A 25,385-nucleotide genomic window follows, 5' to 3' on the forward strand; every position below is an offset into this window, starting at 1 on the left:
GTGCCAGGATGGGAAATAGGCAGATATCCTGGTTCAGCCAGACGGAGCCTAACAGCTACCGCTGTGCTGAGGTTGCCAGGCCTGAGAATAGCTGTGGGCGGGTGGTTGGAGTTAAGTGTTAGACCCCAGTGGTGCGTGTGTCCAGTTCGGCCAAATAGTGCATTGCTTCTCCTTTCTTCCTTGTCACCTTTGGGAAGGAATTACCGACATAACCAACACTCTCCAGAGGGCACATTAAGTGAGGATGCTGTACCAAGCGCAAAGCTACTGTTGATTATAGCCAAGATTTGGAGGTGGTGGACTTTTTTATTAAAAATGATCATCTCATGCTTTTAATTAGCACTCATATCTAATTTTGAACTTTACAAGGATAGCAACTTACACTGGGGCTTATTGCACCCATCTTACTGATGATGATACTGAGGTCCAGAGAAACTGTGCCTTGCCTAAGACCACACAAGGAAGCATGAGTGTGGATTCAGACCCTGATAGTCTGACTTCAGAGGCCATGCTTTTCCTCCTGCTCCATTCTGGCTTTGAGCAGCCCTCTGTCAAGAAGAGGGCTGCAGTTATTTATACACCCAATTACACACACACCAACAACCTCTTTATCTGTCACCATCTCCTCTGCTGGGAAGGCTGTCTGTCCAGCTGAGGTTGTGACCTGGTGCACAGAGAATGGAGAAGGCTGCAGAGGCAATGAATCTGACTTGGATTCATTCGTGGGTTTCTTTTTTCCTGGTATAAATTGTGACCCAAGAGTTGCTTTCAGTTCTATTCTCTGGCTGCCTAAATGACCGGAGCGCAGGCTCTGTTATCTAACAAACAGTCGTTACCCATCACCCTCCAGGACTGTAGACACTGCGGCACCTGTCAGAGATGATGATAAATATCTAGGCCAAAGGTTTTTTAAAAAATCTTTGCAGTTGAATGGAATACTCAATCAAGATGACAAGGTATTTTCAAGGAATAAATAAAGCACTGATACCTAACTTTCTCCTCTTTTCTTTCCTCTTGGCTGCCCACATATGACCCGATGCCAGTGGTCAGTCTACTTGGCTGTCCTGCCTCTTCTGGGCCTTTGCTCAGACTTTGTCCCTGCTGCTACCCCTCCTCCACCTCCTCCTCCACCTGGGAAGGGAAATCGCTTCTCATCTCCTTCCTTTCCACTCTTCCCATTCCTGTCTCACATCCTGTAAGTTACCAAGTCCTGTTGATCTATTTCCCTCGTTCTTCCAGAATTGCTCTCCAGCCCAGTTGCCACTTCCTGGAGAAGCCACCATCATCTCTGTGTTGGACAGCCTGCACCTGGTCTCCCAGTCCTACTCTTGCCCTACTCACTGTCTACCTTGTATCAGAGGGGTGATAGTGTCTCTGTACTACTTCTGGGGTGAGTGAGCTCTTTGACAGCACCCCCTTATCTTAGCACCCCCCCCCATTTTCAAATACAGTGTCAGTCACACAGAAGTCATCAAAATACCTTGCTTGATTGAATTACTTCTGACAGCTCCCATATCTGGCTGTCCCGGGCAACGTTTCTGGCCCAGGCAAGCATTTGTGTAAGTAGGGCTTTAGTCACTGGCTTCTCTCTCTCTCCTTCAGGGAGCATAAAACCAAGCACAAGTTTACATTTTTCTTTCCAAACATCCCTATTTATAAACCTCAGATGTGTCAGGGACAGGTGTGGTCATTTGGTCAGTTCACTTGTACAGTATGCTTTATAAAAGACAATTTATTTACATTTCAGGAAGGATTTAAGCCTCAGTCTGATTTTTTTCAGAGGCCCAAAGCCCTTTCCCACCCCATCTGCCATACACCCTCTGGCGGAAGCAGTGGTGGGGTGGCATCTAGCAGAGGGTAGCTGGAGCCGTGCTTCCAGGACCCTACCCTGCACCCAGGGGCTGCCCTGTGCCTTTTCACCTCTGCGTGGCCCCAGCATGAATAATACTGGGTGGAAACAACCCTTTCATGCTTTGTAGACTTTTGAGGTGTTCTCACACCTGAGTCTGAGGTCAGAGGCCACAGTCCAGCCATCCCCCTCCTTGACCAGGTGTCATGTTTGTTTAATCAAACCCACTTTTTTGCTTAAGTGATGAAGATAAGGGCATAAAGATGGACGTCTGCAATAAACAGAGGAACGGCCCCCTTTACCAGCCCCTCCTGGTCATCTTCCTAGGGCAGAGCTTGGTCAAGGGCCTCGTTTTTGCTACTGTGGCATCTGATGTTTGCCTGAGCACGTGGAATGTTCCTCCGTGTGGCTGCCAGGTGGACGGCTGGCCAGGCAGAGCCAGGACCGGTGGGAAGCCACAGGTCCACGGCAGGCTTCCGTGGGTGCCACGAGCTCCCAGTCACAGAGGTGTTGAGGCTGACAGGAGTGCCTGGTGCCCAGTCGTGCAGGAGGTCAGATTAGATTCCCCCAGAGTCTCTTCTAGTTCTAAATCCTGGAGAATTCAGTGATGCCCCTCACTCCCTTCTCTGTCTCTGCCCATTGTGAGGCTGTCATCACAGGCAGGCAGGAGCAGAAAGGAACCCCCTCTTAACTGGAACAGCTCCCCCTTTTCCTTGGCTTATCTCGGTCACCTGTTCCCAGAAGCCTCAGGACTGCTCGGCACATCAGGACGTTTCCTGTACTGCCGCCAGTTTTCTGGACTATCTGTTCCCCTCCACCAGGTCAAGAGCCCCTTGAGTAAAGCCAGTGTCTGAGGCGTTCCTCCTCTTGCGCTCACAGGGGGTGGGCCACAAAGGTTTATGAATGAGCAGGCGAAGTGATGAAGTCCCAGGGAAGGTGGTCTGCGGGGATAGTAACGGGCTCACGCAAGGTGTGCCCAGTGGAGGAGGCCCCCCCTGGTATGTCTGGCCCTGAGTCGGGGCGGGCGGCTGGCCTGCTGTGCCGGCAGAGTGTTGGGGCTCCCACAGGCGAGCACCGGGGAGGCCTAGGACTGCGGAGGGGCCGGTTCCCACTGGCTCTCCCCCGCAGTCACTCCCCAGGCCCTTGGCGTGGCTGGAGCAGGGCCGTGGCAGGCCTCGGGCAGCAGTAGAAGTTACGTTTCTGGGGCCAAAGAGACAAAGGCCGGGGAGCACCAAGAGCGGAAGAGGCGCTCGGCCACCTCTGTGCCCAGCTCAGCCCACGTAGACTCCAGGCCGCCTAAGCGACCGTGCCACAGCCCCTCCACCTCGGCAGACCTGTCACCTGTTTCCTGCCTGCAACTAAGCTTGGCTCATCCCCAGAACGTTCCAGGTGTCCCTCCTCCCTGTGCTCACACACCTGCCCTGTCCTGCTGCTCTTGCCTTCCCTGTGTTCTGTCTGCCGCTGCCCCGCTCTAGTCCCTCTGCCCCAGGAAGCCTGGTCTCCCCATCCCAGCTGACCCGAGCTTCTCCTTGCCCCTACCCCATCCTCCCTGACCTCTGCGGCCTGCTCCTGTTGCCCGCTGTGAACGTGTCTCCCTGGCAGTTCCCCGGGACCCAGGGCTAGGGTACCTCCCCATCCCCAGCAGACCTGGGACAGACCCGAGCTGGGGCCTCAGTGACAACACTGCAGGTGGGGAGCTCTGCTCTCCTGGACTTCTCCCCTCCTTTGCCTCCTCCGAATTGAGCACTTGGACACGGGTGCAAGGAGGAAAAAGAGCGCTCCTTTATTCCCTGTGGGAAGGACTGCTCGGGAGCAGCCGTTACCTTTCCTGAGGGCAGGCTCTGTCTTGAGGCCCCTGCGAGGCCAGGGCAGGGGTGGGGGCACTGCTGGCCCCGTGGACAGGACAGGTCCAGGCGGGGGCTACTGCCCCTTCTTAAAGCTTCTCCAGGTAGGAGCCAGGGACAAAGCCACGCTGCCCGTTCCGTTGCACTGTCCACCAGCCATCCTCCCCTTCCTGGATGACCTCCAGGATGTCCCCTGCAGAGATGTTCAGCTCGTCGGAATTCTGGGCAGGAGAATGAAAAACGCATCAGGCTGACAGGGGCCTGCTGGGAGGGCCTCTGGTCAGGCGTTCCCCCCACCCCAGGCAGTAAATGCCAGCCTGTCTCCCAGGTGAGCTGTCAGCTGAGACATGCTGGCCTCCTGGGGCTGCAAGACAAGGCCACTCTGGGCTAAGGCAGCCCTGGAGACATAGGGTGTGGGGCGCCTCGTGGGGCTCAGCCTCTTGTCCCCTCTGGTTTGTCATTGTGGGCCTCCCACACACAACCTGGGGCTTCTTCCCCTGCTTCACCTCCCTGCTGCTCCCTTCCCCTCCTTGCTTCAGACGCGGCAACCTAGCAAGTCAGGGGGCAGGTGTGTTTGCCACGCCTCCACCTTTGCTAGCCCTTGTCATACAGGCACCCCATCATTCTCCTGGGCTGTCTTCCTCTCCAGGGACCAGGCTTCGGGAGTCAGTGCAGCCCACTGAGCCCCGGGGAGATGCTTGGCCTCAGTCCCAGTGGATCTGGAGTCCAGCTCTGTACTCCCTCACCTCAAACTGGGAGCAGATTAGACTCTCTAGGGATCTGGGCACAGCTACCCTGTGGCCCCTTTACTCATCCTCCCCTTGTGGGCTTCAGAAAATCAGCCCCGGCACAGCTGAGGACCTCGTTCCGACCATGGCTTGTTCCGGGAGCCCGTGCTCACGGAGAGCAAGGCCCTCACCCGTGGGTGCAGAGCCTGATCCTCAGATATCTCCAGCTCCGCCAGCGGCTGCGCGTGCGCACACCTGCCTGTATACCGCGTGCGCTTGTGACCCAGGCCCTCGTTCCGTTCATCAGCTGTCACTCAGCAGGTCCGCACTGGACCCCTCCCAAAGGCCAGGTGCTGTTCTAAGGGCACCCACCCCAGCCCACTCACAGTGCATGTGCCTACGTGTGAGCACACCCTTGGGCATACTGGTGCCCGCCAAGGAGGGGAGGGCGGGGGCCTCACCTGGGCTGTGTAGTCATAGAGCGCCCTGTAATCCTGGGCTGGCAGGGTGTGGGGTCCTGGCGCCTCCTGCACAGCGATGGCGGCATAGACACCCTCATTCCGATCAGAGATGGGAGTCAGGGTCTCTGTGGAGGCTGAGAGCAGGGTGAGGCCTGGCACCCGCCCCTTACAAAGAACAGTGGTCCCTGGAGCCCCCCCCGACGTGGAGCTTCCCCAGACTTGGCCCAGCCTCTTCCCAACCCCCAACCTCCCAGCTGTTGGAAGGCCCATCTGTGCCAAGTAGGCATCCTCTCCTTCACCCCAGGTTGACAGTTGTCACCCCCAATTACCCGCAGAAGCTGCTGACGATGTTGTTTTGGGACTTCCGTGCAACAGCCCAGAGAACCTGGGGACAGGGAGGAAAGCAGGTGAGTCGGGGTGGGACAGGGGGAGTAGATGAGGCAGGGAGCCCACAGGGCTCCAGGGCTGGGGTTGGCCCTAGCCTCCAGGCACAGATGTGATTTATGGGGTGCCCCTCACCATGAGGGGTCCCTAAAGAGTGGTCCAGTGGCTCTTCCCCAGCCGCGCTCTCCCAGTCCCTCACCCTGTAGACGTCTTCTCAGTACCTGCTCCCTTCAGGGCCTAACTGGGGGCTCTAAGACCTCTATGCTCCAGGGCCCAGGCCCTACACCCGCCAGGCCCCTGCTCCAGCCTCCCCCATGGGCAAGGGAGCTGCCCCCTAGAGCTTGGCCCACTCACACCTCGCTAGGACCTTCACCAGCCTGGGCAGACCAGCCGCTCCCCGACCACACAAAGTGAGGTCCGGGAGGCAATGCTGGGCTAATTCACCCCTTCCCTCGTGCCTGGCTCAGACCTGGACTGAGCTGGAGTCATGGAAGTTTGTTGAATAAAAGAGGAAAAATAAGGCAAGAAGCAAGAGGCAGAGGCAGACACTGGGGTACCTAGTAAGGAGCCAGATGTGGGTGCCCCGAAGCAGACAGTGCTAAGGGCGAAACGAGTAGAGGCTGATGCTACTTCCCCCGCTCAGGAAAGGCTTCCTGGCCTGGTGGGGTCAGGCCAAGTCTGCAAAGACAACTTTATCAGGTAGAGACTGGAGTGCAAGGCATTGCCGGTGAATGGGAGAGGAGTGCAAAGGTGCAGATTGTCCAGACAGGAATTTGGGAAGTGAAGTGGACCAGTTTGGGGTGTATAGGAGATAAGACTGAAATGGGTACCAGGCCAGACCCCCCAGGGGTCTTAAGTGCCCAGTAAGGGGCTGGGCCCGTAGGAGGCTGCCCTGTAGTGCCAGAGACCTTTCCCAGGGTGGGAGAATCCAGGACCCCTGCCCCCTTGCAGGGTTTGTGGAGCTGAGGGCCCAGAATGGAAACACATAGACAGGCATGCGTGGACTTGGCACACGTGGGAAGGCCTCATGCTAACCTGGGCCCTGCACACTTAGTGCCTATGGCACTCCTGCCCCTGCCAGATAGGGTTAACCCAGCACGGCTGAGGCTGGAGAAGCAGAGCTCGTCGAGGCTGTGTGTGCCAGGGTTGTCTACACTTTCGACTCCATTCCTCCCTCCACTCACTTCCGGGCCAGTGGCCCCTGCCCCTCCCCAGCCCTGCCTGGCTTCTGGTCCCCACACGGTGGTCCCTGCCTGTCCCCTTCAGCAGCCAGGCCTCCGCCTGTGGGACCTCTTTCCCCTTTTATCTTTCATCCTCATCAGGCCCCTTTCTGTCCTTTCTTGACACTGCCCCAGGTGAACTCTTCTGTCCCGTTGTTTAAGTGACCACCTGTGTTGGGATCTGGGTCCTCACTGGGAGTGCAGGGAGGTCTGAGTCCCCTAAGATTTTGGAATGATAGCGAGGGTAGGAATGCCCTCCTCCTGGGGTTCTTACTTTCTCAGGGTTCCCGGAGGAGCATGCCGTGGTGCCCACAAGCCTCTGCCTCCCAGGAGCCTTCCTGCAGGGTGGCTCCAGAGGCCTCAGAAATGAGCTGTCCTCAGAGGACCAGGAGCCCGTCACCTCCACCCCACCCACCTCTCAAAGGCAGGGCCTTCTCTGCGCTGTGTTGGAGGGAGAGAGGAGGTCACGGAGGCCTGGGGGTGGGGGTGGGGCGCAGGCACCATGTGAAGCCCATGGATGCTCCTAGATGCGCACAGATGGGGCGCTCAGGGAACTGGCTCCTGGGCAGGGGGGCTCCCTGAGCAGGCCATGGCGCTCCCAGTGGGCTGTCACCGTCGTCACCCAAGGCCTGAACCAAGAGGGTCCTTAGGTCTGAGTCTGCCCCCAACACTCATAGGCCCTGGGCCTAGAGGAGGTGTGTGACTTGTGCAAGTGACACGCTGGGGCCTGACACCAGGACCCTGGCACCTACCACAGAGAGGCCAGGGAAGGGGCCCTGGAAAAACCTGGAGAATTCTCCAAGAGTACTGGCTGTAGGGCCTTCTCCTATGCCCTGATCCCGTGCCAGTGGGAGAGGGTTACCACTGCAGCCTGACCGTCCAAGGCTCCAACCAGGCTAGCAGCAGAGGCCAAGGGGTCAGCCAGCTGGGGTCTCCGTGGAGCTCTGAGCATAGTCGCTAGTGAATAAGGGGGCTGTGATTATTTAATGCCTAGGTCCCCTCGGGCTGAGGGTGTCATGAGATTAGATTGAACCTGTCTTGTCCCCGAAGAGTGCCCAGCGCCTAAACCCTGCACCAGGCACACAATAGATGCCCAATAAATACGTGTGGAAGAGCCAGTTGCAGGAGGAGAGGCTGGCCTCCCTTCCTGGCAGCCCCCGTTCCCCACCCCCAGCCCCACCCTCTGTATCCCGTCTGGCTGGCATCCAGCAGGCGGCTCACCTCTTTATCATGCCACAGGACGGCTGAACACCAGGGCTGCCGGACAACGGGGCAACCTCCCGATCATAGTAGTTCTGGTAGGGCACCGGAGCTGCAGGCAGCAAGCGCATGAGGCCCAGGGTGGCAAGGGCAGGGCAGGCAGGACCTGTGCCACTCGACACCCCATCCTCTCCCCATCCGGAGACCCAGACTGGGGCCCCACCTTCCCATCCTTGCCCTGGCCACCCTGGTGCTTGAGGAGGGGGCCCGCTCCCTTCCTAGATCTCACTGTGGGTACCACCAAGACCGAATAGTCTAGACTCAAGATTTAGTGGTACCAAGCAGGCTGGAGCAGGTGCTCCGGAGAGGCTTCCTCCCTCTGTCCCTATCCTCACCTCCCCCGCCAGTGTCAGTGTTCTTAAGCTCTGCTCATCCTCTATTGCAGATGAGGCGGCAGGCTAAGGACCCAACGAGAGGACTGCACTGTCCCTGACCCCTTCCCCGGGCCTGGCCAAGGCTTCTCCACCCAGAAGGGAGCTGTGAGCCACCCCAGTTCTGTCCTGGCAGTTGAGGCTCAGAGAGCCTGGGCCAGGCCTAGGGAAGGCGGGCCTGGACCCAGAGGCTGTGCTGCCTGTAGGTGAGCCTCACCTGGGGGCTCAGTGCCCGTGCTCTTGGCCTGGATGAAGCTGTCTATGTCGGCGTCCACGCTGCAGCCTTCTAGCGTCACTCGCACCTCTTCGTAGAGCTGGGGGCGGGGAAAAGCAGAGGCTGAGGGGCCAGGCCTCACCTCCATGTCCGCATTGTCAAGCCTGCCCCCACTTCGGGTCTGAACTCTGACCAGGGGCCTTGAGGTGTAACTGCCCCAGGCCTGCCTGAGGGGTTAGAGCCCTGGCTGACAGCTTCTCCTGTTTCCGGAACACCTACTGTGCACAAGTTCCTTTGCAAGGGATTTACCCCACTCCTGTTCTCTGAGGTGGACACTACTTCCTCATTTTACAGATGAGGAAATTCAGAGGAGAGTGACTTGCCCAAGGTCACAAAGCAGGAATTCAGTGTGCTGGGCTTTGGATCCGGTATGAGAGGATTCAGAGCCCACACTCCTTCCTCCGCTACAAGGAGGTCACCAGGTGGGCTCAAGTCATTCGGGGAGAAAACCCCCAAAACTCCTCACGCCATGGGCAGAAGGGGTTAGGCAAGTAACAGCAGCGGGCATCAGGGAGTAAGGGCTGCCATGAGAGAGGGAGCTTATGGCTCTAGGACTGCAAGGCCCCTGGCAAGGGAGGTGGCAGCCCCTCTCTGCTGAGGAGGACCCACCCAGCCCACCGGGCATGTAGAGCTCAGTAAGGGGGAACCAGGACACCCTGGAGATGTCTGGAGACAGAAGAGGGACTGGACTTTGGCTCCTGCAAGCGCCAGGCCTGGAGCAGGGCAACCGAGGGTCCCCCAGCCTCTCTGCAAACCTCTGAGGTGCTGTGTCCACCTCCCTTCCCCATCCCAGCAGAGGGAGCATGTGCTCTGTGGCTCTGATAGCAGAGCCAAGGCCTTGGAGCAGGGGTGAGCAGAGAGGGCAGATGCCAGGGTAACCACAAAGCCCAGTCTGCAGGCAGAGAGGCTCCGGCCCTTTGTGGTACTGAGCTCCCTGTCCTCGGGGCCTGGGGGCAGCCGCTCAGCACTGGGGTCGGAGACCCCTGAGGCCAGAGACCCGTGAGGCCAGGGCTCGGACCACAGAGGACTAGGTATCTGCTGACAGGCTCAGGTGGACCTGGGTGCGCTGTTGCTAGGAGGCTGCCCTCTCCTCACGCCCCCTCCCACTCCCTACCCCTCCCTGCCCTCAGCCCCCACCTCGTCATCCTTGACGCACTGCATGGAGAGCTGGTTGCAGTGCACCCACAGGGCGTTGCGGAGGATGGTCAGCCGGTCAAACTCTTGCAGCTGAAAGGCCTGGGGGAGAAGCGGGGGTGCTGCTGCAGGGCTGGGCCAGGCCAGGCCCCACTCAGCTCAGCTGGGGCTGACCAGCCAGACCCCTTCTGCTGAAGCCAAGCCGAAAGGAAAGTCTCTTCCTGGGGGTCCCCACCCCCACCTCTGTGCCAGCTCCTGAGGCTTCTGGGAAGGGAAGTTGAACTGCCTGTGGGCTTCCTGCCCCGTCCTTCCTCCAGGCCCCACCATACCCCTGGGCAGTGTCTTAAGAGGAGCCCTGGACCCTGAATCCTGAGGCCTGTCTCCCAGGCCCTGCTCATCAGCAGAGCCCAGGGAAGCTATGGGTTTTGTCTGAGCCTCAGTTTCGGCTTCAGCCAAAAGGGGTGAAGGATGCCTGCCTGCAAAAGGGGACCCAGAGCACAAAGCCAGGCGGTGAGCTCCCTGGGGGCAGGGACTCAGCACAGGGCCTGTGGAGTGAGTGGATGAGTGAAGGAGTGAAGGAATGATGCCTTTCCCGCACCGCTGCCTCATTTCCCCCCGTGAAGCGGCTAGAGCAGGGACGGGCGTCTTTCCCATTTTGTAGCTGGGGAAACAGGCTCCACGCCGCGAGTGTCTCTCACCTCACAGGTGGCCCGGTGCTCCTGCTCCCACTCGCCCCGCACCTTCTCCAGCTGCTCGATGTTCTGCCTGTATACTCGCTCTGGAAGCACAGGCAGTGCTCAGGGAGGCCAGCGGCCTAGACACCCTCCCACAGCTCAGCCCTTTGCTCCTGCAGTGCCCCTGCCCGGAGTGCCCTCCTCCTCCTCAGAGAGACCTGCCCTGGCTGCTGGTGCTACATCTGAACGCTCACAAGGGCCACCCACTCTGGTACTGCCCTTAGGGTGACTCTCAGCTCCCCCTGTGGTCCAGCTGCCTCGGGCCGGAGCAGAGCCTCATACACCCAAGGTCAGAATCTGGGCCTCTCACCATCCCCAGGTCCCACCGTCTCACTTTCCAGATGGGAAACTGAGGCTCAGAGAGGGCAGCCCTGGAGGAGGGGTGAAGGGGAGCATTGGGAGCTATTGGGCTAGGAAGCTAGCAGGCTTGGACCATGACCTCTCTCCCCCCAGCCAAGGGAGCAGCTGGGTCCTGGGAAAGGCAGTGCTAGCAGAAGGGAGAGCCTTCCCAGGGGAAGGGAGCAAAGGTAAGCCCTCTGTCCTAGGAGTTGTGTCAGCAGAGATAAGGGGTGTTGGGGTCTTCTGGCATCAGGAGAAGGATAGAGGAGACAGAAGCCCAGAGAAGGCTCTGATATGTTTCAGTGTATGTAAGAGAAAGAGAGGTGTGTGCGATGAGTGGGCCTGTCTCCCTTGATTGTGGCTGTGAAAGTCCTGGGCCCTGGAGCCAGATGGCTTGCGTTCAAATACAGTTACCACCACTTATTGGCTGTGTGACCTTGGGCAAGTTAATTAACCTCTCTGTGCCACAGTTTCCTGGTCTGTTAAAAAAAGGGGATAGTAATAGTGACCACCTCGCAGGATTGTTGTGAGTGTTAGTTAAAACATGCAAAGCACCAAGAACAGTCTTGGCAAATGTGAGAAAACGAATGTTTTTGTTTTACTTGCATAAGTTTGGAAATGAGAGTGATGAGCGTGACTGTGTCGCCAGGGTGAAGGAAGTGTGCTGTGGGGGAAGGAATGTCCAAGCCACTCCACCCCCTAAGCTGAGGAGGTGGGCTAGCCACGTACCTGCCTCCATGGCTGAGTCCTTGCACTGCTTGGCTTTGTTCTGGCTCTGAGGAGACAGAGGGAAAGCAGCACTGAGGCCCCGCCCCTGGGAACCCCCCAGCCCAGCCCTTGGGCTCCGAGCCTCCCTGGGCAACCCTGAAGGGACTCTGTCACCCCCTCCCTGGCCACGCAGGGGGACACTCAGGAGCCAACTGGGGGCAAGTTCCATCATTAACTCCAGCCTCACCCTACAAAGGCCCACAGCCTGGTTCCAGTAAAAAAGGAATAAAACAGAAACCTGCACTTCATGCAGGTACATGTGAAAACTAGAATGTTGAGACCTAGAGGGAGAAATGTAGACCAGGGGCCGGGCCCTGGGGCCCCACGCCCACTGCTGAACCCACTGGCTGAGGCTGGGGCTCTGCCCCTGACTTGCTGCCACCAACTCACCTGCAGGCCCCTGCCCTCTCTGGGCCTCAGCTTTCCTGTCTGTGCAATGGGCAAAATGTGTTCTTGAGCCCTGGCATCTCTGACACTCCCACCCTGGCCAAGAGGCCAGAGCAGTCAAGAGCTTGGGTTCTGGACAACCTGGGTTTGGGTCCTTTCTCTGTTTCTGCCTGGCCCTCAGACCTTGAACAAGTCACTTACCATCTCTGGGCCTGTTTCCTCTCTGTGACATGGGCCTACTGAGCCCTTCTCCAAAGGGTTGTGTGAGGGTTAGCATCTGCTCTCATTGCCCTGTGAGCTCTGGGCCTGGGCTGCAGTGGGCCTGCTCTGAGGACTGGGTCCTTGGGTGCAGCCTGGAGATGGCAAAGGGGATCAAGCTGACTCTGTCTATCTAGACCCTGAGATTCTAGGAAACCCATCTCACAGATGGAGGGATGAAGGTTCAGAGCGAGGTGAGCAGCCAGGATATCCCAGATGCAGACCTTGCCTTGGAGTGTCTGTGGCACCCCTTCCCTCCCTCCCCACCCTGCCCCAGCCCTGTGACACCACATGGCCTCCGTGGCTCCACGCACCTTCTCCACCTGCTTCTGTTGACCATTGGTGCTAATGCGCTCGAAGGCCTGCTCGGCGTCGTCTGCATCTCGGCACTTCTGCTCATATGTCTTCTTGGACTGGGGGGTGTGGAGGGGCGTGACTTGGGGGCCCCAGAGTGAGGCTCCTGAGCCCAACCTCCCTTCTCCCTGTTGGGGGCTGTGGATGGGTTGGGGGCCTCCTCACCAGGGACAAGGATTTGGGGATCCAGAACGGAGATGGAGAAGGGAGTCTTGTTCCCAGGCCCCTTCCCAGTGGGGACAATGTAGCCCTGCCCGCAGCCCCGGCCTCTTCAGAGGTGTGGTCACATCAAACCGCCAGCAGGGCCCTGAAAATGCCACGCATCATCACGATGCCAGCCTCTGCACACGTGGTGGAGCTATTTTTCTCCTTACTCAGTGAACTAGGAGACACAGCTCAGGGGTCCCTTCTCCCTCTGCCCCTGGAGTCCCCAGCGGACAGCCTGGATGACCCTGTAGACCACTGTCTGGGACTGGCTGCTTGCCCATCAGTCAGGAGCCCCCCAAGGTCAGGGCCTGGGCCAGTCTGCATGGCACCCTGGGAGCAAGTGCAATGCCAAGAACCCGACAGGCCGCTGTGCCTGTTGCTGGATGGAGGCCTGAGGCAAGCCCTGTCCCAGTCCAGGGCTCCTGGGATCCACACCCTGACCCCTGCCACCTCTCCAGGCCTAAGACCCTGGCACTCACCTCCATGGCCTTCTTGTGGAGCAACAGCTTGCTCTTCTGGACACGGTCCATGATGGCCTCATACTGCAGGGGACATGAGGCTCTGAGCTTGGGGCCGTGGCCTCAGGACACTCCCTTAGGCCAAGAGGACAGGGTGTCCTTGGGATGAGGCCCAGCATCCCTTCCTGGCTCTGAAGCGGGTGGTGCCAAGATGCCCTCCCTCTCCCTCAGCCTGCTCTTTCACAACTACTGCTCAGAACAGAAAGCTAGAGGAGCCCGGGGCATGGATACACATGGTGTATCCTCTCCCTGCAGACCCCAGCCAGGACTTGGTCTCTAGCCCGGGAATATCCAACCTACCTACATGCACATGCGCACACACACGCATGCTGTCCTTCACTCACAAGCCTCTGTACCTACTCAAAGCCATCATACCCTGTGTATACACGCTGGCACACACACAGAAGTAAACGTTAATAGGCCCCCATGCTCCCACCTGCATACACAAGGCCTTCACAGAGCAACCTCAGACACCACTCACAAGTACACATACGCACACTCTCCCATGTCTGCCACACACAGCCGTGGGCCCTGTGTACACACCCCAGACTTGGTCATGGTCACACGCTGGTGCACACGGGGCCCCTGCACCTCCACCTCGCCTCCCAGACTCCTTGTACAGATGGAGAGGATGGAACTTGGCCTGGACAGAGATTGGCTATAAGGATAATTGGAAATGAAACACCTCTCGTGTTGGGGCTGGAGCCGGTTTGTGCCTGGGGTCTCAGTGGGGCTGGTGCCAGCGGGGAGACCTCAGGAAGCCACCTGGCCACACACAGACACACTGAAACACATGCACATGCTCACAGGTGTGCAGAGGTGTGTGCACGTTCTCCTGGGTGCACACCCACGTCCATACATGCACACACGTGTGCACACACACCCAGGCAGCCTTCCCCGCACACTACATCATGGCTGTCCTTCGCTTGTGGGAGGCCTGATCACACCGTGGAACTGTCCCTCTGTCCAGAACAGCTTTTTCAGACATCACAGCCCCACTGGCCACAGGAAAGCTCAAAACAGCCATCCTGGGGCCTCGCTGTCACAGTAGATGCTCTGCAAGCAAGTCCCAGCTCAGAGAGGTCGCCTGCTGCAGCTCCTTAAGGCTGGGCCAACTTCTGGGGCTGGCTTGGAGGACCCATTGTCTGCTCAGGAGCCCAAATTTAGAATCCTGAAAGCCTGAGGCCCCAGCTGGCCAGATGGGCAGACAGGGAGTACAGCCACGCTGAATGTCTGTGGCCAGAGCTACTAATCGGAGCCAGCACCCTGCCTGTGAAGACTGCAAGGGGCCTAGTTCTGGGCTGGGTCCCCCAAAGCTTGGGAGGTGGACATAAGTGTCCCATCCCGCAAGAGGGAAACTGAGGCGCAGAGAGGGTAAGTGGCTTGGCCAGGACACCCAGTCCCAGCCTGGCCCCAGCCATGAACTGTTGCCTTCTTTCCCTTCACAGCTCAGTTGTGTGGAATTTTCCATTTTCAGTTCTTTGGACAGTTTACAATGATGCTTCCTGTCCAAGCAAGAAGTGCTCCTGTGCCCTGGCCTCTCCCACCCTGTCCAAGGCACCACGCTCGTCACTAAGGCCCTGAGAGGCTGATCATGTGTCCGTACCTGCCTTCCCAGAGGGCCACGTGCTCAGCCAGTCAGAGAGTCTCAGGCTTGGGAGGGTGCCCTGGGACACGGGTCACCAAGCCCACCTCCCATCCAACCTCTGCAGCTTCCCTGACAAGTAGCCTCCAGCCTCTCTTTGTATACCTCCCATGATGGAGACCTCACTTCCTCTCCATGCAATCCCTCCATCTAGGGACAGCCACACCCTACAGATGGGTGAACAGTACCTTTGGATGCTGAGGTAGGCTCGGCAGCCCCCACTCCCCACAAGCTCTGTCTGTTCCCCTCAGCCTCAGGCAGCCCTGCAGAGTGGCTGCAGTGACTGACACCCAAGTCTTCCTTTCTCCCAGGTAAACAGCCCTGATCCTTGGGCTCAGGACCAGTTTCTGGTGACTCCCCAGCTTAGGTTGCCTCCTTTGGATACCCCCAAGCTGTCATGGACCCTCTATAGCCTGCTGTAGTAGGATGATCAAAAAGGCCAAGGTCTTTCCCTCTTCCTGGCCTGAGACAGCTCAGGGGTAAGACCCCCAGTGGGGCTTTCAGGCCCGAGAGCTGGGCCCTGGTCCCAGTACCAGGCGTCTGTCCACAGACCCCTCTCCTCCTTCAAATCGCCGTCACCCGCAAGCCTGGGGTGCTGCCCATCGGGAGAGCCCGTCCCCTACTGCCTCCACAGCGACAACAGCCACCGCCCACTCGAGGCCCATCCCCGCGCCCCCTTACCTTCCTCCTCTGCTCCTTCTGCCTCTCACGAAACTCCTCCAGGCTCCGCAACTCCTCGCGCAGGGCCAGGGCCAGCTGGATGTGGGAGCTGCCCACATTCTCCATTTCTGGGGGCAGAGTAAGGACGGTGGTCCCCAGTGTCAGACCTGGGGGCGCCCAACCACTCACATATTCGCCCCTGCCTGGGCCAGCCCACCCCAACCCCACAGCTCATCTCTGTCACCCCCAAGTCCTCCACCAGCCTCGACTCCCGGCCAGCGTCCATCCATCCCCACCGGTGGGGGATCTGGTGTTCCCGGAAGGTCCTGTCACCCCGCAGCCTGGCGTGGGGAGCAGGAGGGACTTACGCTGCTTCAGAGAGTCAAAGGAGGCCCTCAGGGAGCTGTGAAACAGAAAGACCAGGGTCAGCAGGAGGACAGTGCAGGGAAACCTGAAGTCCTGGCTGGGCCCGGGGACTCATTTTGGTGGGAGGGCCCTGGCTCATTCACACACGCTGACCTAGACCCTGGGGACCCTCTAGCCAGACCATGACATTCCGCTCAGAACTCAAGCTGGGATTTCTGGAATGCAAAGCTCTCTCTTTGGAAGTTACAAAGCAATCAAACCTCCCACTGTGGCAGAATGCTCTTGGCTTCTGCACATCTTCAGGGCCCTCCCTCAAAGCAGGAGAGGGTGGGGTTCAGACCTGGCAGGTGGCCTGAGGACATTTTGGAGGGGGCTGTGGGGGAAGAGGGGGACAAGCAGGGCAGAGGTGATGGAGGGGAGAGATGTAGGGGCCTTAGGACAGGATGAATAGGATGTACAGGTGAGGACAGCGAGAAACTGAGGGGCTCCCTGGTCCCTGGCTAGGTGGCTGGGTGGATGGTGGTGACACCTCTGAGAGGGGCCCAGGAGGGAAAATGGGGAGTTACTTTTGGGTGCACTAAACTTGGGGTGCCTGAGAAAACCCAGTAGGAGGAGTCAGGAGGCACCAGGTGGCCAGTCTGAAGCAGACGTGCAGACACTGCCCACTCCAGAGAGGGCACCAAGGGGGAAGGGAAGGGGCTGGCTGGGCATAGGAGGTGTGAGGGGGTGATGCCCAAGGGTAGGGTTGCCAGATGGAGCAAATAAAAATACAGACGACCCAGTTAAGTTCAAATTTCAGATAAACAACAAATAGTTTTTGAATGTAAATATGCCCCATGTAATATTTGGAACACACTTCAATTTTAAAAATATTTGTTGTCTATCTGAAATTTAACAGGGCATTCTATATTTTATCTGGCAGTCCTGCCAGGGGGCTGTCTCCCAGAGCTACAAACAGAGTTGAGATCTGAGCAAAGATGTTGGAGCCCACTCAGGGCCCAGTCTTTGCTGCTGATGGGTAAGGGGCACCACAAGTGGCCCTTGGGTCAGAACAGGACTGACGGTAAAGTGCCTCTCCCCAGCCCATCAGCTCTCAGGGGCAGGGGCTTCTCAGAGGAGTGAGCTCCCCCTCCTGGCAGAGGAGGGAGGTGACTTGGAATCCCAGGCTAGGAACCTGGGTAGGGGCTTCCTGCTCTGGACTCCCAGGTGTGTTAGAAGCAGACCCTGGAGCCAGATGGCCTGAGTTCAATCCAAGCTCTGCCACTCACTCTCTGTATGACCTTGGGCAAGTTACCTAGCCTCTCTGGGCCTCAGTTTCCCCTTCTGTAAAATGGGGATAATAGCACAAACAGAATGGTTATGAGGATTAAATGAATGTATATGTATAAAGCACCTCTGACCTGGTGCAAAGCAGAGGTTTTACAAGGGTTGCTGTTGTGTCACCCTCCCCTGAGCCCACTACTGCACACCCTGACCTGGGGGTCCCCCAGGCCTCTTAACCTGACCTGAGCTATACCTCCAAAATGCCCCACCTAAGAGCTTACTGCATGCCCCCTCTTATCAGAAACCCCCACTGGATTTGCCTTCAGGTAGGGGGTCCCCTTGAGGCAGCCCCATAGATTGGGCTCCTTTCCCCCCCACCCCCACTCCCTGCAGCCCTGTGGGTACCAAGACTCCAAGTGCACAGAGATGGTGTGTGGAGGTTGCAGATTGGCCCTGAAGTGAGGCTTGTCTACCTCAAGGGTAAAATTCTCTGCCTGTGTTTATGTCCCCTTAACTCCCCCCTCACCCGGACGCCTGAGGAGCCACAGTCAATCGAGGCCAATAGGGAAACTGAGGCCCGAGCGTGGCCAGGCTTGCTGGGGTCACACACAGGCAGCGGCGAGGATCCTGTTGCTGGCCGCATCCTGCTGCAGCCCATCCAGCCTCTCTGCGGAGCAGCGCGCCCGCCCACTGGTGGCCATATGGCCACATGACACCCAGTGAGACAGCCCTGCCCACCAGCCTGCATTTCCCCACAATCCTTGCAAGGCAGGCTTCACGGGGGGCTCCCTCCTCCCATGGGGACAGTTAGGGAAACTGAGGCCATGGAGGAGCAGCAGACCAGCAGCAGCAGCATCACCTGGGAGTTTGTTAGAAACGCAGATTTCAGGCTCCACCCCAGTCCTCCTGAAGCAGAAGCTTGGAAGAGGGGCCCAGCACACTGTGTTTTAACAAATCTCCAGGCGCTGCTGATGTACGTTCAGATGCTGGCCTAAATTACGTAATCCTCACAACTCTGCCAGGCAGGGAGGGTACCATCATTATCCGCATTTTACAGATGAGAAAAACAAGGGTCAGAGAGGTAAAGAAACTGGCCGTGGCCGCACAAGTGGTGAGAGCTGGAGCCTTCTGCTTCTCACCAGAGGAAGGAAGGGGCGATTGCCATGGTGACCCCACCTGCCCTGGCGGGCGGTGGAGAGGTCAGGACTCTTCTCTGACAGAATTGACACCTTGCCAGCGGTTACACCTCCTTCTCACACACTCATCTCCTGCCTCAGTCTCCCCGTCCACGGTTAGAGCCTCTCCAGGTCCAGTATGGCCACTTCTCCATGCCCCATCATGACCCACAGCATGACCACACCCTGCCCAGACCCCTCCCACAGGCTGGGGCTTGCACACCCACTGCCTGGTCCTCAGCTCCTTTTAGACTTCACACCTCACAGACACCTCAGACTCAGAGGGTCCGAAACTGGACTCATTGCCCTACAAACCTGCTCCTCCTGCAGGGCTCCCTTCTCAGCAAAGGCACCACCGTCTACCAGGTTATGCACACCAGAAACCTACCAGCACCCTTGGCTCCACCCTCCTCCCCCTCCGTTACCTTCTTTTTCACTTCCCAAATCTCCTATCGGTCCACCTCTCACTGCCACCACCCTAGCCCCTGCCCCATCACCTCCAACCCTCCAGCTTCACTTCTCACCTGTTATCCCTGTTCTTTGGCCACCTACCAGTTCCTTCTATATGCCATGTTCCTTCTTGCTCAGGGCCTTTGCACATGCTAGTTCCCTATGTGTGGCATCTTTGCCTGGCTTCCTCTTCTGTCCCTTCGGAGCACTTGTTCCTATTGTCATCTTGGGTTGATACCTTGAGTGTCTGTCACAGCACTGAACTGTGAGGCCACTGAACAGCGGCAATGCCTGCCTGGTTCTCCTCCCCATTGTCCCTAGGATTACAGCCCAGAGCGATAAGTTCCAAGACCTTTCTCAACTCCAAACCACTCAGGGAAACCATGACCAAGATTTCCCAGAGCTCTCCTCTACCGTGTCTCCATCACATGTCAAGGATGGGGACCCCTTGCAGGCCTCTGACCTCTGTTATCAGTCACCAGTGTCCTCATGCGTAACTCATCCCATTGCCCTTTTCAACCCGGCTCTCAGGACACTCAGCCTGGAATTCTGTTCCAAACAGTCTGAATTTCCAGTGTAAATGTCTCCTTCTGTACTTCTGTACCACCATGTGACACGCACCATCTCGTGGTCCCTGCTTTGCCATCCCACCCCCTGCGCACCTGCCAGCCGGCAGGCTCCTGCCTCCCAGCTCACAAGAGATGGGCCTCTTGCTCCCCTTGCTGGAGGCTGGGCCTGAGCGAGCTGACCTCAGAGGAGCCCTGATGGGAACAGGGCCCGCCTCTGTCCCTCCAATATCCTCAGTGATACCTTCATGCTCTGAGCTCAGAGGAAGAGAGATCATGAAAAAAAACCCCTCTCTTTTGACAGGAAGACACAGCGTTTTAGGCTGTGACAAGTGGGGTGAAGCAGGGACGAGAGGGTGTGAGGACTCAGGTGGGGGCCGTTCTTGCTTGCGGTTACTGCAAAGGGGCTTGCAGGAAGCTGCCCCCAGCCCTGCCTCAATTCCCCTTTATTTCCTGAACCCCTGCCCCATGCAGCTTCTGCAGCTTGTGGCACTCAGCACCCTATGTGGCGCAGGATGAACAAGAGTGGGGGGAGGTGACAGCTTTCTGGGGGAGGCGGTATTTCAGCTAGACCTCACAGGGGAGAAATGAGGGCAACAGCCAGAGCAAAGGCCCCAAGGTTGGAAGGGGAGTCAAGGTGAACTTTCTGTAAGGGCTGGATGTGTGGTTTAGATGTTATGGATAAGCCCCCTGCACCCACCTAGCGCTTCTTTAAGATGCATTGAAAGGGCCTGTGGGGGTCCCTCGAGTTGGGGACCAGGTCTTATTTGTGTGTCCCCCGTTGCCACTGCCCAGCAGATGCTTGCTGAGTTAATGTGTGAAGGAGGAGAATGCTAAAAGTCACTTGAAGGTGGGAGTAACCTCGTTTTAATATATGTGGCTGAGTCTCCGGCCTTCTGACCAGTCTGAGGTCAGGGGATGACACACAAATGCTCTATTTCAGGCAGCAGGGGTGGGGAGGCTGGCCTGCTCCACCCTCTCAGCTCTCGCTGGGCTATTTCTGGGGTCACTTCACCTTCGCTTTTGTCCTCCTCGTTTGCCCCATCCAGCCTATGCACCCCCAGCCCTCCACCCACCCTCACGGGGACTGAGAATGAGCATCCCATGGGACACAGGGGCCTTGGCCACGGGGAGGCAGGGGGCTCCCGCTGACCAGGAGACGGGCCCTGGAGGATGGGCTGCCGGTCCCCACAAGGAGCGGCCAGGCCAGCTTTGCCAGGAGCCAACCCCACACCCCCCCACAAGTCTCCACGGCGACAAGGAAGCGACCCATGTTGTCATGGTTGCCACTCACCCTACCCACAAAGAGCCCTCCACGTTGGTGTGGGATGGGGCAACCTGGTCTAAGCCAAGACCCTGACAGGCAGGCAAGGCCAGAGTGTCTGGGAGAGCTTCCTGGAGGAGGTGGGGCATGAGAGGGCCCTTGGAGTGAAGTTCTGATGCAAAGGACTGGGGACGAGAGTGAAGTTACCCTCAGTGTGCTAGACCCTGGCTTCAGAACAGTGAGGCCCTTTATTTTACTTTATTTTAAAAATTCTGAATCCCTCCCAACTCAGCCTAGGGCATGGCACATAGTAGGTGCTCCATACATGCTTGGATGGATGATGAATGCTTGGCCCACAGTTAAAGAAAGGAATGACTTAATGGTGTCACCAACCCTAGTACATGCCTTGTGGACCAACAGCAGTAATTGTTAAGCACCTACTGTGCAGAGTCAGCTGAGCTGGGAGCTGCAAGGGGAGTGAAGCCCGACGGGAAGCAGCAGGTGAGCTGGGATGGTCTGCCTCCTGCCTCCTGACTCTCTGGTTCTGAATGTGCCCTGAGCTTTCCCACCTCCAGCCTTTGTCTGTGCCGGTCCTCTGTCAGGAAGGTGCCTTCCCCTCCTCTCCACCTCTCCCAGGAGGTGCCCTCTGCTCTGCCCTGCTCCTCTGGCCACCCCGGCTCGATGGGGAACTCGGGGCAGTGCTGGTGTGCACGCGCAGCTCCCAGCCTGCTCTGGAACGCGTGTGGCTGTGCAGCGGGGCCCCTGTGGGTTTTGTTCCTGCCTCTCCTTCTGCTGGTTAGGCTGAGCCGTAGGGCCTGGCCCTCCCAGCCCAGGCACCAGCTCCTCCTTGGTAGGCAGCAAGGTGGACCCTGACTCTCCTCCCTTCCCTGGCCTGGGGCCCCACCCTGGTGCTCCCACCTTGGATGGAAGCTGTGCCTCTAGGGACAGGGCCAGGGCCAGGGAGGGGCTGGGCCTCAGAGGAAATGGTCTAGGCTGGCCAGGCAGGCTCCTCACTGTTAAACTAAACCGGGTGACCCCTATTTATCTTACTTATGGAGGGACCCATGAGATCCTAAAGACCCCTGCTGTTTATCGAGCGTCACTGTGGCTTGGCGCTCTCTGCTTGACATTGTGACTGTCCAGAGCAACTCTTGGGAGTGATTGTCCCCTTTCACAGCTGAGGACCCAGGGCTCAGAGAGGGGGAGTGACCATCCCAGGGTCACACAGCATATAGGGCAGGGCAGACCTTGACCCACTCGGCTTCCTATAACCACGCAGAGAATCAGGCCTGCCCACAGCCTCGCCCTGGCCACTTCTGTACACCTCTCCACCCTTCCCACTGCCCACCTGGCTCCATTCCCACTTTATTCTCTTCATTGGTGGCTTCTCCTTCCTTATTTTAAGTCCCCCGTGACTCACAGCCCCCTGAGTGTGCCTCACGCAGTCCACCTCCAGCCTGACCTCCCACCGTGGCCCTGCCTGGAGCACCCTCTCCACTTCCCCCAGGAGGTCTCCTCTCTTGTTGGGAAAGTTCTCCTTTTCCAGCAGGCCTGGGAGGGCAGGAGGTGGGCAGGGACTCCCCCTGGGTCATGCTCCCTTGATTCCACCCCCTGCCTGGAAGACAAAGAAGGTCCCCACAGACTTCCATTCGTTCCTCACCATGTCCTGAGCCCTCCTCGGCACTCAGCCAGTATTCAACCTCGGCCCTGCCATCTTTATCTGCTCAACAGCCCACTGGAGTGGACAGATGAGAACCAAATTCAGAGAGGTTAAGTGACTTGTCCACAGTCACACAGCTCACAAAGGTCAAGCGGGGACTAGGGCTCCTGCATTCATACTCCTGAAGCTGCTGTTCACACTTTGTGGTCCAACGCAGGACCCTTGGGCCTTGAGCATTCATCTCCCCTGGCTCACACCACTTTTCAACCTTCCTCTAGCCCTCTCCAAGTTTTCCCTGACTCCAGGTTGGAAGCAGGGACCAGCCAGGGTTGCCTATGTCTTTAGGAGACTTAGAGCGTGTTGTTTATTCAGACACTCAAATGAGGGGACCCGGTTCCAGGCTTTGCAGCTGACAGGGTCCAGGGCCACTTTCCTTGGGCAGAGCCAGACGCTTACGGGCCTGACCCCTGTGGGAGCAGGGGCAGGGGGCAGGGGTTGCTATGGCAGCCGCAGGCTGGGTGAGGTCTTGCGGCTCCGGGGTAGGAGGAGCCCTACCAGACTTGGAGTCCAGGGTCCAGTCTGCCCCTCAGCCTGGCTCGGTCCTCACCCAGCGGGGAGAGTCCACATGTCCCGAGGCAGCCCCTCCGCTCCGCTGTTAGAAAGTTCTCCTTAGCTGCCCTGCAATCGTCACTCTCTCTCCATCTGCGTCCCCGCCTGGCAGTCCGCACACAGAGGCCCAGGCCCCAGGGCCAGAGAGGCCCAGCAGCTTCACAGCAGCAAGTGCCCTTACTGCCTCCCCTCCCAGCCAGGCCTGAGCCAGCCCTGCACTCACATATTCCTCTGAGGAAGGTTGTACTGTCGTCTGCTCACTGATGAGGTAACGGAGGCACAGAGTGTCAGTGACCCCCCCACCAAGGTCCCAGGGCTGACGGGTGAGGAGCTGGCACCCCCGCCTGTGGCCACACGTCCCTCCTGGAAGCCTGAGCCGAGCCAATGCTGCGGGGTCTCCGGCAGCCAGTGGGGTCCTGTCACCTCCCCTCAGGGCTCTCAGGACTTGGATGGAGGCCGCCCAGAGGGTGCGGGCTGTGCTGCTGGCACCTGAGGACAGATGACCTCACCCCCTGCCCAGGGCCTCCCTGGTGCCCAGACTGCTGGCTTTTTTCCCACACGCAGAACCTGACCTCGCCCAGAATGCCTGACTCCCAAGAGAGATGCCCTCCAGGTACCCTACCCTGGGAGCCATCCAGACCCTCGCCGGCCCTCCCCAGTCCACCCCACACGGGGAAGCCCTAAACCCTGTGGAAAGTGCCTGGCGAAGCAGGAGGGGCCCTCTTACTTGATCTCTGTCTGGCCGCCTGCCTTCCGGGCGATCTGCACCAGGTCCTTCCCATACCGTTCCTCTGCTTGGGCCCTGCAATGACAACCCCTGGGCGCTGCATCTCCTCCACTTCCACCGCCCGCAGCTCAGGCTCCGCCGGCGGCGGCAGGAGGACCTGACAGTCCACCTGCTCTGGGGGTCAGCTGGCCGGCGGGCTCCTCCTTGAGAAGGTTAAGCCTCCAGTCCTTTGTCTAAATAAGTGTTGGCTAAATTCAAGGACATCTGGAGGAACATCAGATTATTTGCCCACTTTGGGGAGGCCCAGGTCGGGAGAAACAGGAGAGTCTCGCTCCTGACTTCTTAGAGTGGTGGTGGGGGGGGGGGCGCCCAGCCGGCAGCTCGGCCGGGATGGGGGCTCGGCCACTTCCCAGGGGCTGGGGTGAGGGGCTCACCTCTGCCTCAGCAGCTCCTCCACGTCCTTGCACGTCTTCCTGCCATCCAGCAGCCGCTGCAGCAGCACCTCGTAGCCCGTGTGGGCCGTGAAGTCCCTGCACTGCAACACAGGACAGAGGGACGTGTGAGGGCCGCAGCCGGGCTGCGTGGGTCGGGGGAACACAGACTGCAGCCTGGTGAGGACCCTGCTGACCTCCAGCCTGGCCTCCCCGTCTGCCCCGCTCTGCCCTATCCAAGAACGAGCTCTTGGGATTCAGGGCCTGGCTTTGAGACAGGTTGGGACCTGGGCCCCTTTGCTGCAGTGCTGCAGTGCTGGCACCTGGACACACCTCTCCTCAAGCTACAAAATACAAAGAAATTATATGGGACTAAAAATAACGGCGTGCATGTGCATTTGGGGCAAATTCTGGACCAAAAGATACAAAAGACCCAAGAAACCTCAACTGCCACTTCTGAAGAGCCGGGGGAGCAAAAGCAGTGGGTCGGGAGCAAAAGCTCGTTGCATGCAACACCAGCTAAGGGGCGGGCAGACCACCTAAGCCACCCCTCCAGCCCGACCCCTGGACACACCCCTACCCTCACCCCGTATAAAGAACAAGTTCTCCCCCCTTGAGGGAGCGGGCAAACAAGGGAAACTGTTGTTTGTTCTCGCTCCCCCCTGCTGCAATAGGGGCCCCAATAAAGCCTTGCCTGAACTCCTTGTCTGGCCTCTGATCAATTTCTATTGATTAAGGAGGCCAAGAACCCTGGTCGGTAACAGCTTCACACAGGCACACAGTAGGTCCCCCATCTGTGGAGGTATCAGGTGTAGGTGAGCCCCTCGTGGATCAGAGCTCATAGTCAGGACACAGCAACTCTAGTCTAAGACAGCCATGGGAAGGGTCCCCACCAAGGCTCCGTGATGACAGCCTTACGGGGTGCCCAACACTGCTCACTCCTGTCACCTTCTCAATTACCCTCTTTATCTCAGGGGTCCAAGTGAGAAAACTGAGGCACAGATGGGTGAAGTGTACTCAGGGTGACACAGCTTGAAAGCAGCAGGTGTGGCATTGAACCCAAGCTGTCTTATTCGGGTCCGTGCCCTTCACCCCTGCACTCTAGAGCCTCTGCAGAGACAAGAGCAATTGCTGTTCCCTGATCATCTGCTGTGTACCAGATGCCACGCCGGGCTCCTGCACCCATCTGCTGAGGTGGGCCTTGAGGGTCAGGTCTAGGGCACATCCTAGCACACACTTAGGACACACCTAGCACCCCAGGACACCCAGCACACCCTAGGTCCGCCTCTTAGCCAGGATGGTGGGGAGAGGGCCATCTTGGAGAATTCTCAGGACACAGCTGCCTCTCTGCCACTCATCCTGCTGTTGATCTGACTCTCACCCCTGGAGTGGGTTCTGAGCTGCTGGTGTAGGAAGTTGGGGGCGGGAGGTAGTACTTGAGGAGAAGGTGTTTTTCTTCAAGGTCTAAGGAGAATCAGA

The 25,385-nt window shown here is 58.3% G+C and overlaps 1 protein-coding gene across 3 annotated transcripts in view; it reads right to left on the reverse strand.

The window, feature by feature from the left end:
• Positions 1–3,609: 3,609 nt before the first annotated feature.
• Positions 3,610–25,385, reverse strand: part of PSTPIP1 (proline-serine-threonine phosphatase interacting protein 1) — a 41,905-nt gene continuing 20,129 nt past the window's right edge. For 2 of the 3 annotated variants that reach the window (XM_082387702.1, XM_082387703.1), the window contains exons 2-15: positions 23,910–24,010; positions 23,476–23,550; positions 15,764–15,798; positions 15,417–15,523; positions 13,052–13,114; positions 12,326–12,424; positions 11,328–11,373; positions 10,224–10,303; positions 9,529–9,627; positions 8,335–8,431; positions 7,708–7,798; positions 5,212–5,267; positions 4,883–5,016; positions 3,610–3,914 (exon numbers count right to left, since the gene is read on the reverse strand). In XM_082387702.1, the coding sequence (XP_082243828.1) occupies positions 3,783–3,914; positions 4,883–5,016; positions 5,212–5,267; positions 7,708–7,798; positions 8,335–8,431; positions 9,529–9,627; positions 10,224–10,303; positions 11,328–11,373; positions 12,326–12,424; positions 13,052–13,114; positions 15,417–15,523; positions 15,764–15,798; positions 23,476–23,550; positions 23,910–24,010 (1,215 nt within the window). In that variant the 3' untranslated portion in view covers positions 3,610–3,782. The remainder of the gene's footprint in view (positions 3,915–4,882; positions 5,017–5,211; positions 5,268–7,707; positions 7,799–8,334; positions 8,432–9,528; positions 9,628–10,223; positions 10,304–11,327; positions 11,374–12,325; positions 12,425–13,051; positions 13,115–15,416; positions 15,524–15,763; positions 15,799–23,475; positions 23,551–23,909; positions 24,011–25,385) is intronic. The other variant, XM_082387704.1, reaches the window with a different exon arrangement.

The sequence above is a fragment of the Balaenoptera borealis genome (genome assembly GCF_965194805.1).
Source record: "Balaenoptera borealis genome assembly, chromosome: 3".
In the NCBI taxonomy this organism is placed as follows: Eukaryota; Metazoa; Chordata; class Mammalia; order Artiodactyla; family Balaenopteridae; genus Balaenoptera; species Balaenoptera borealis.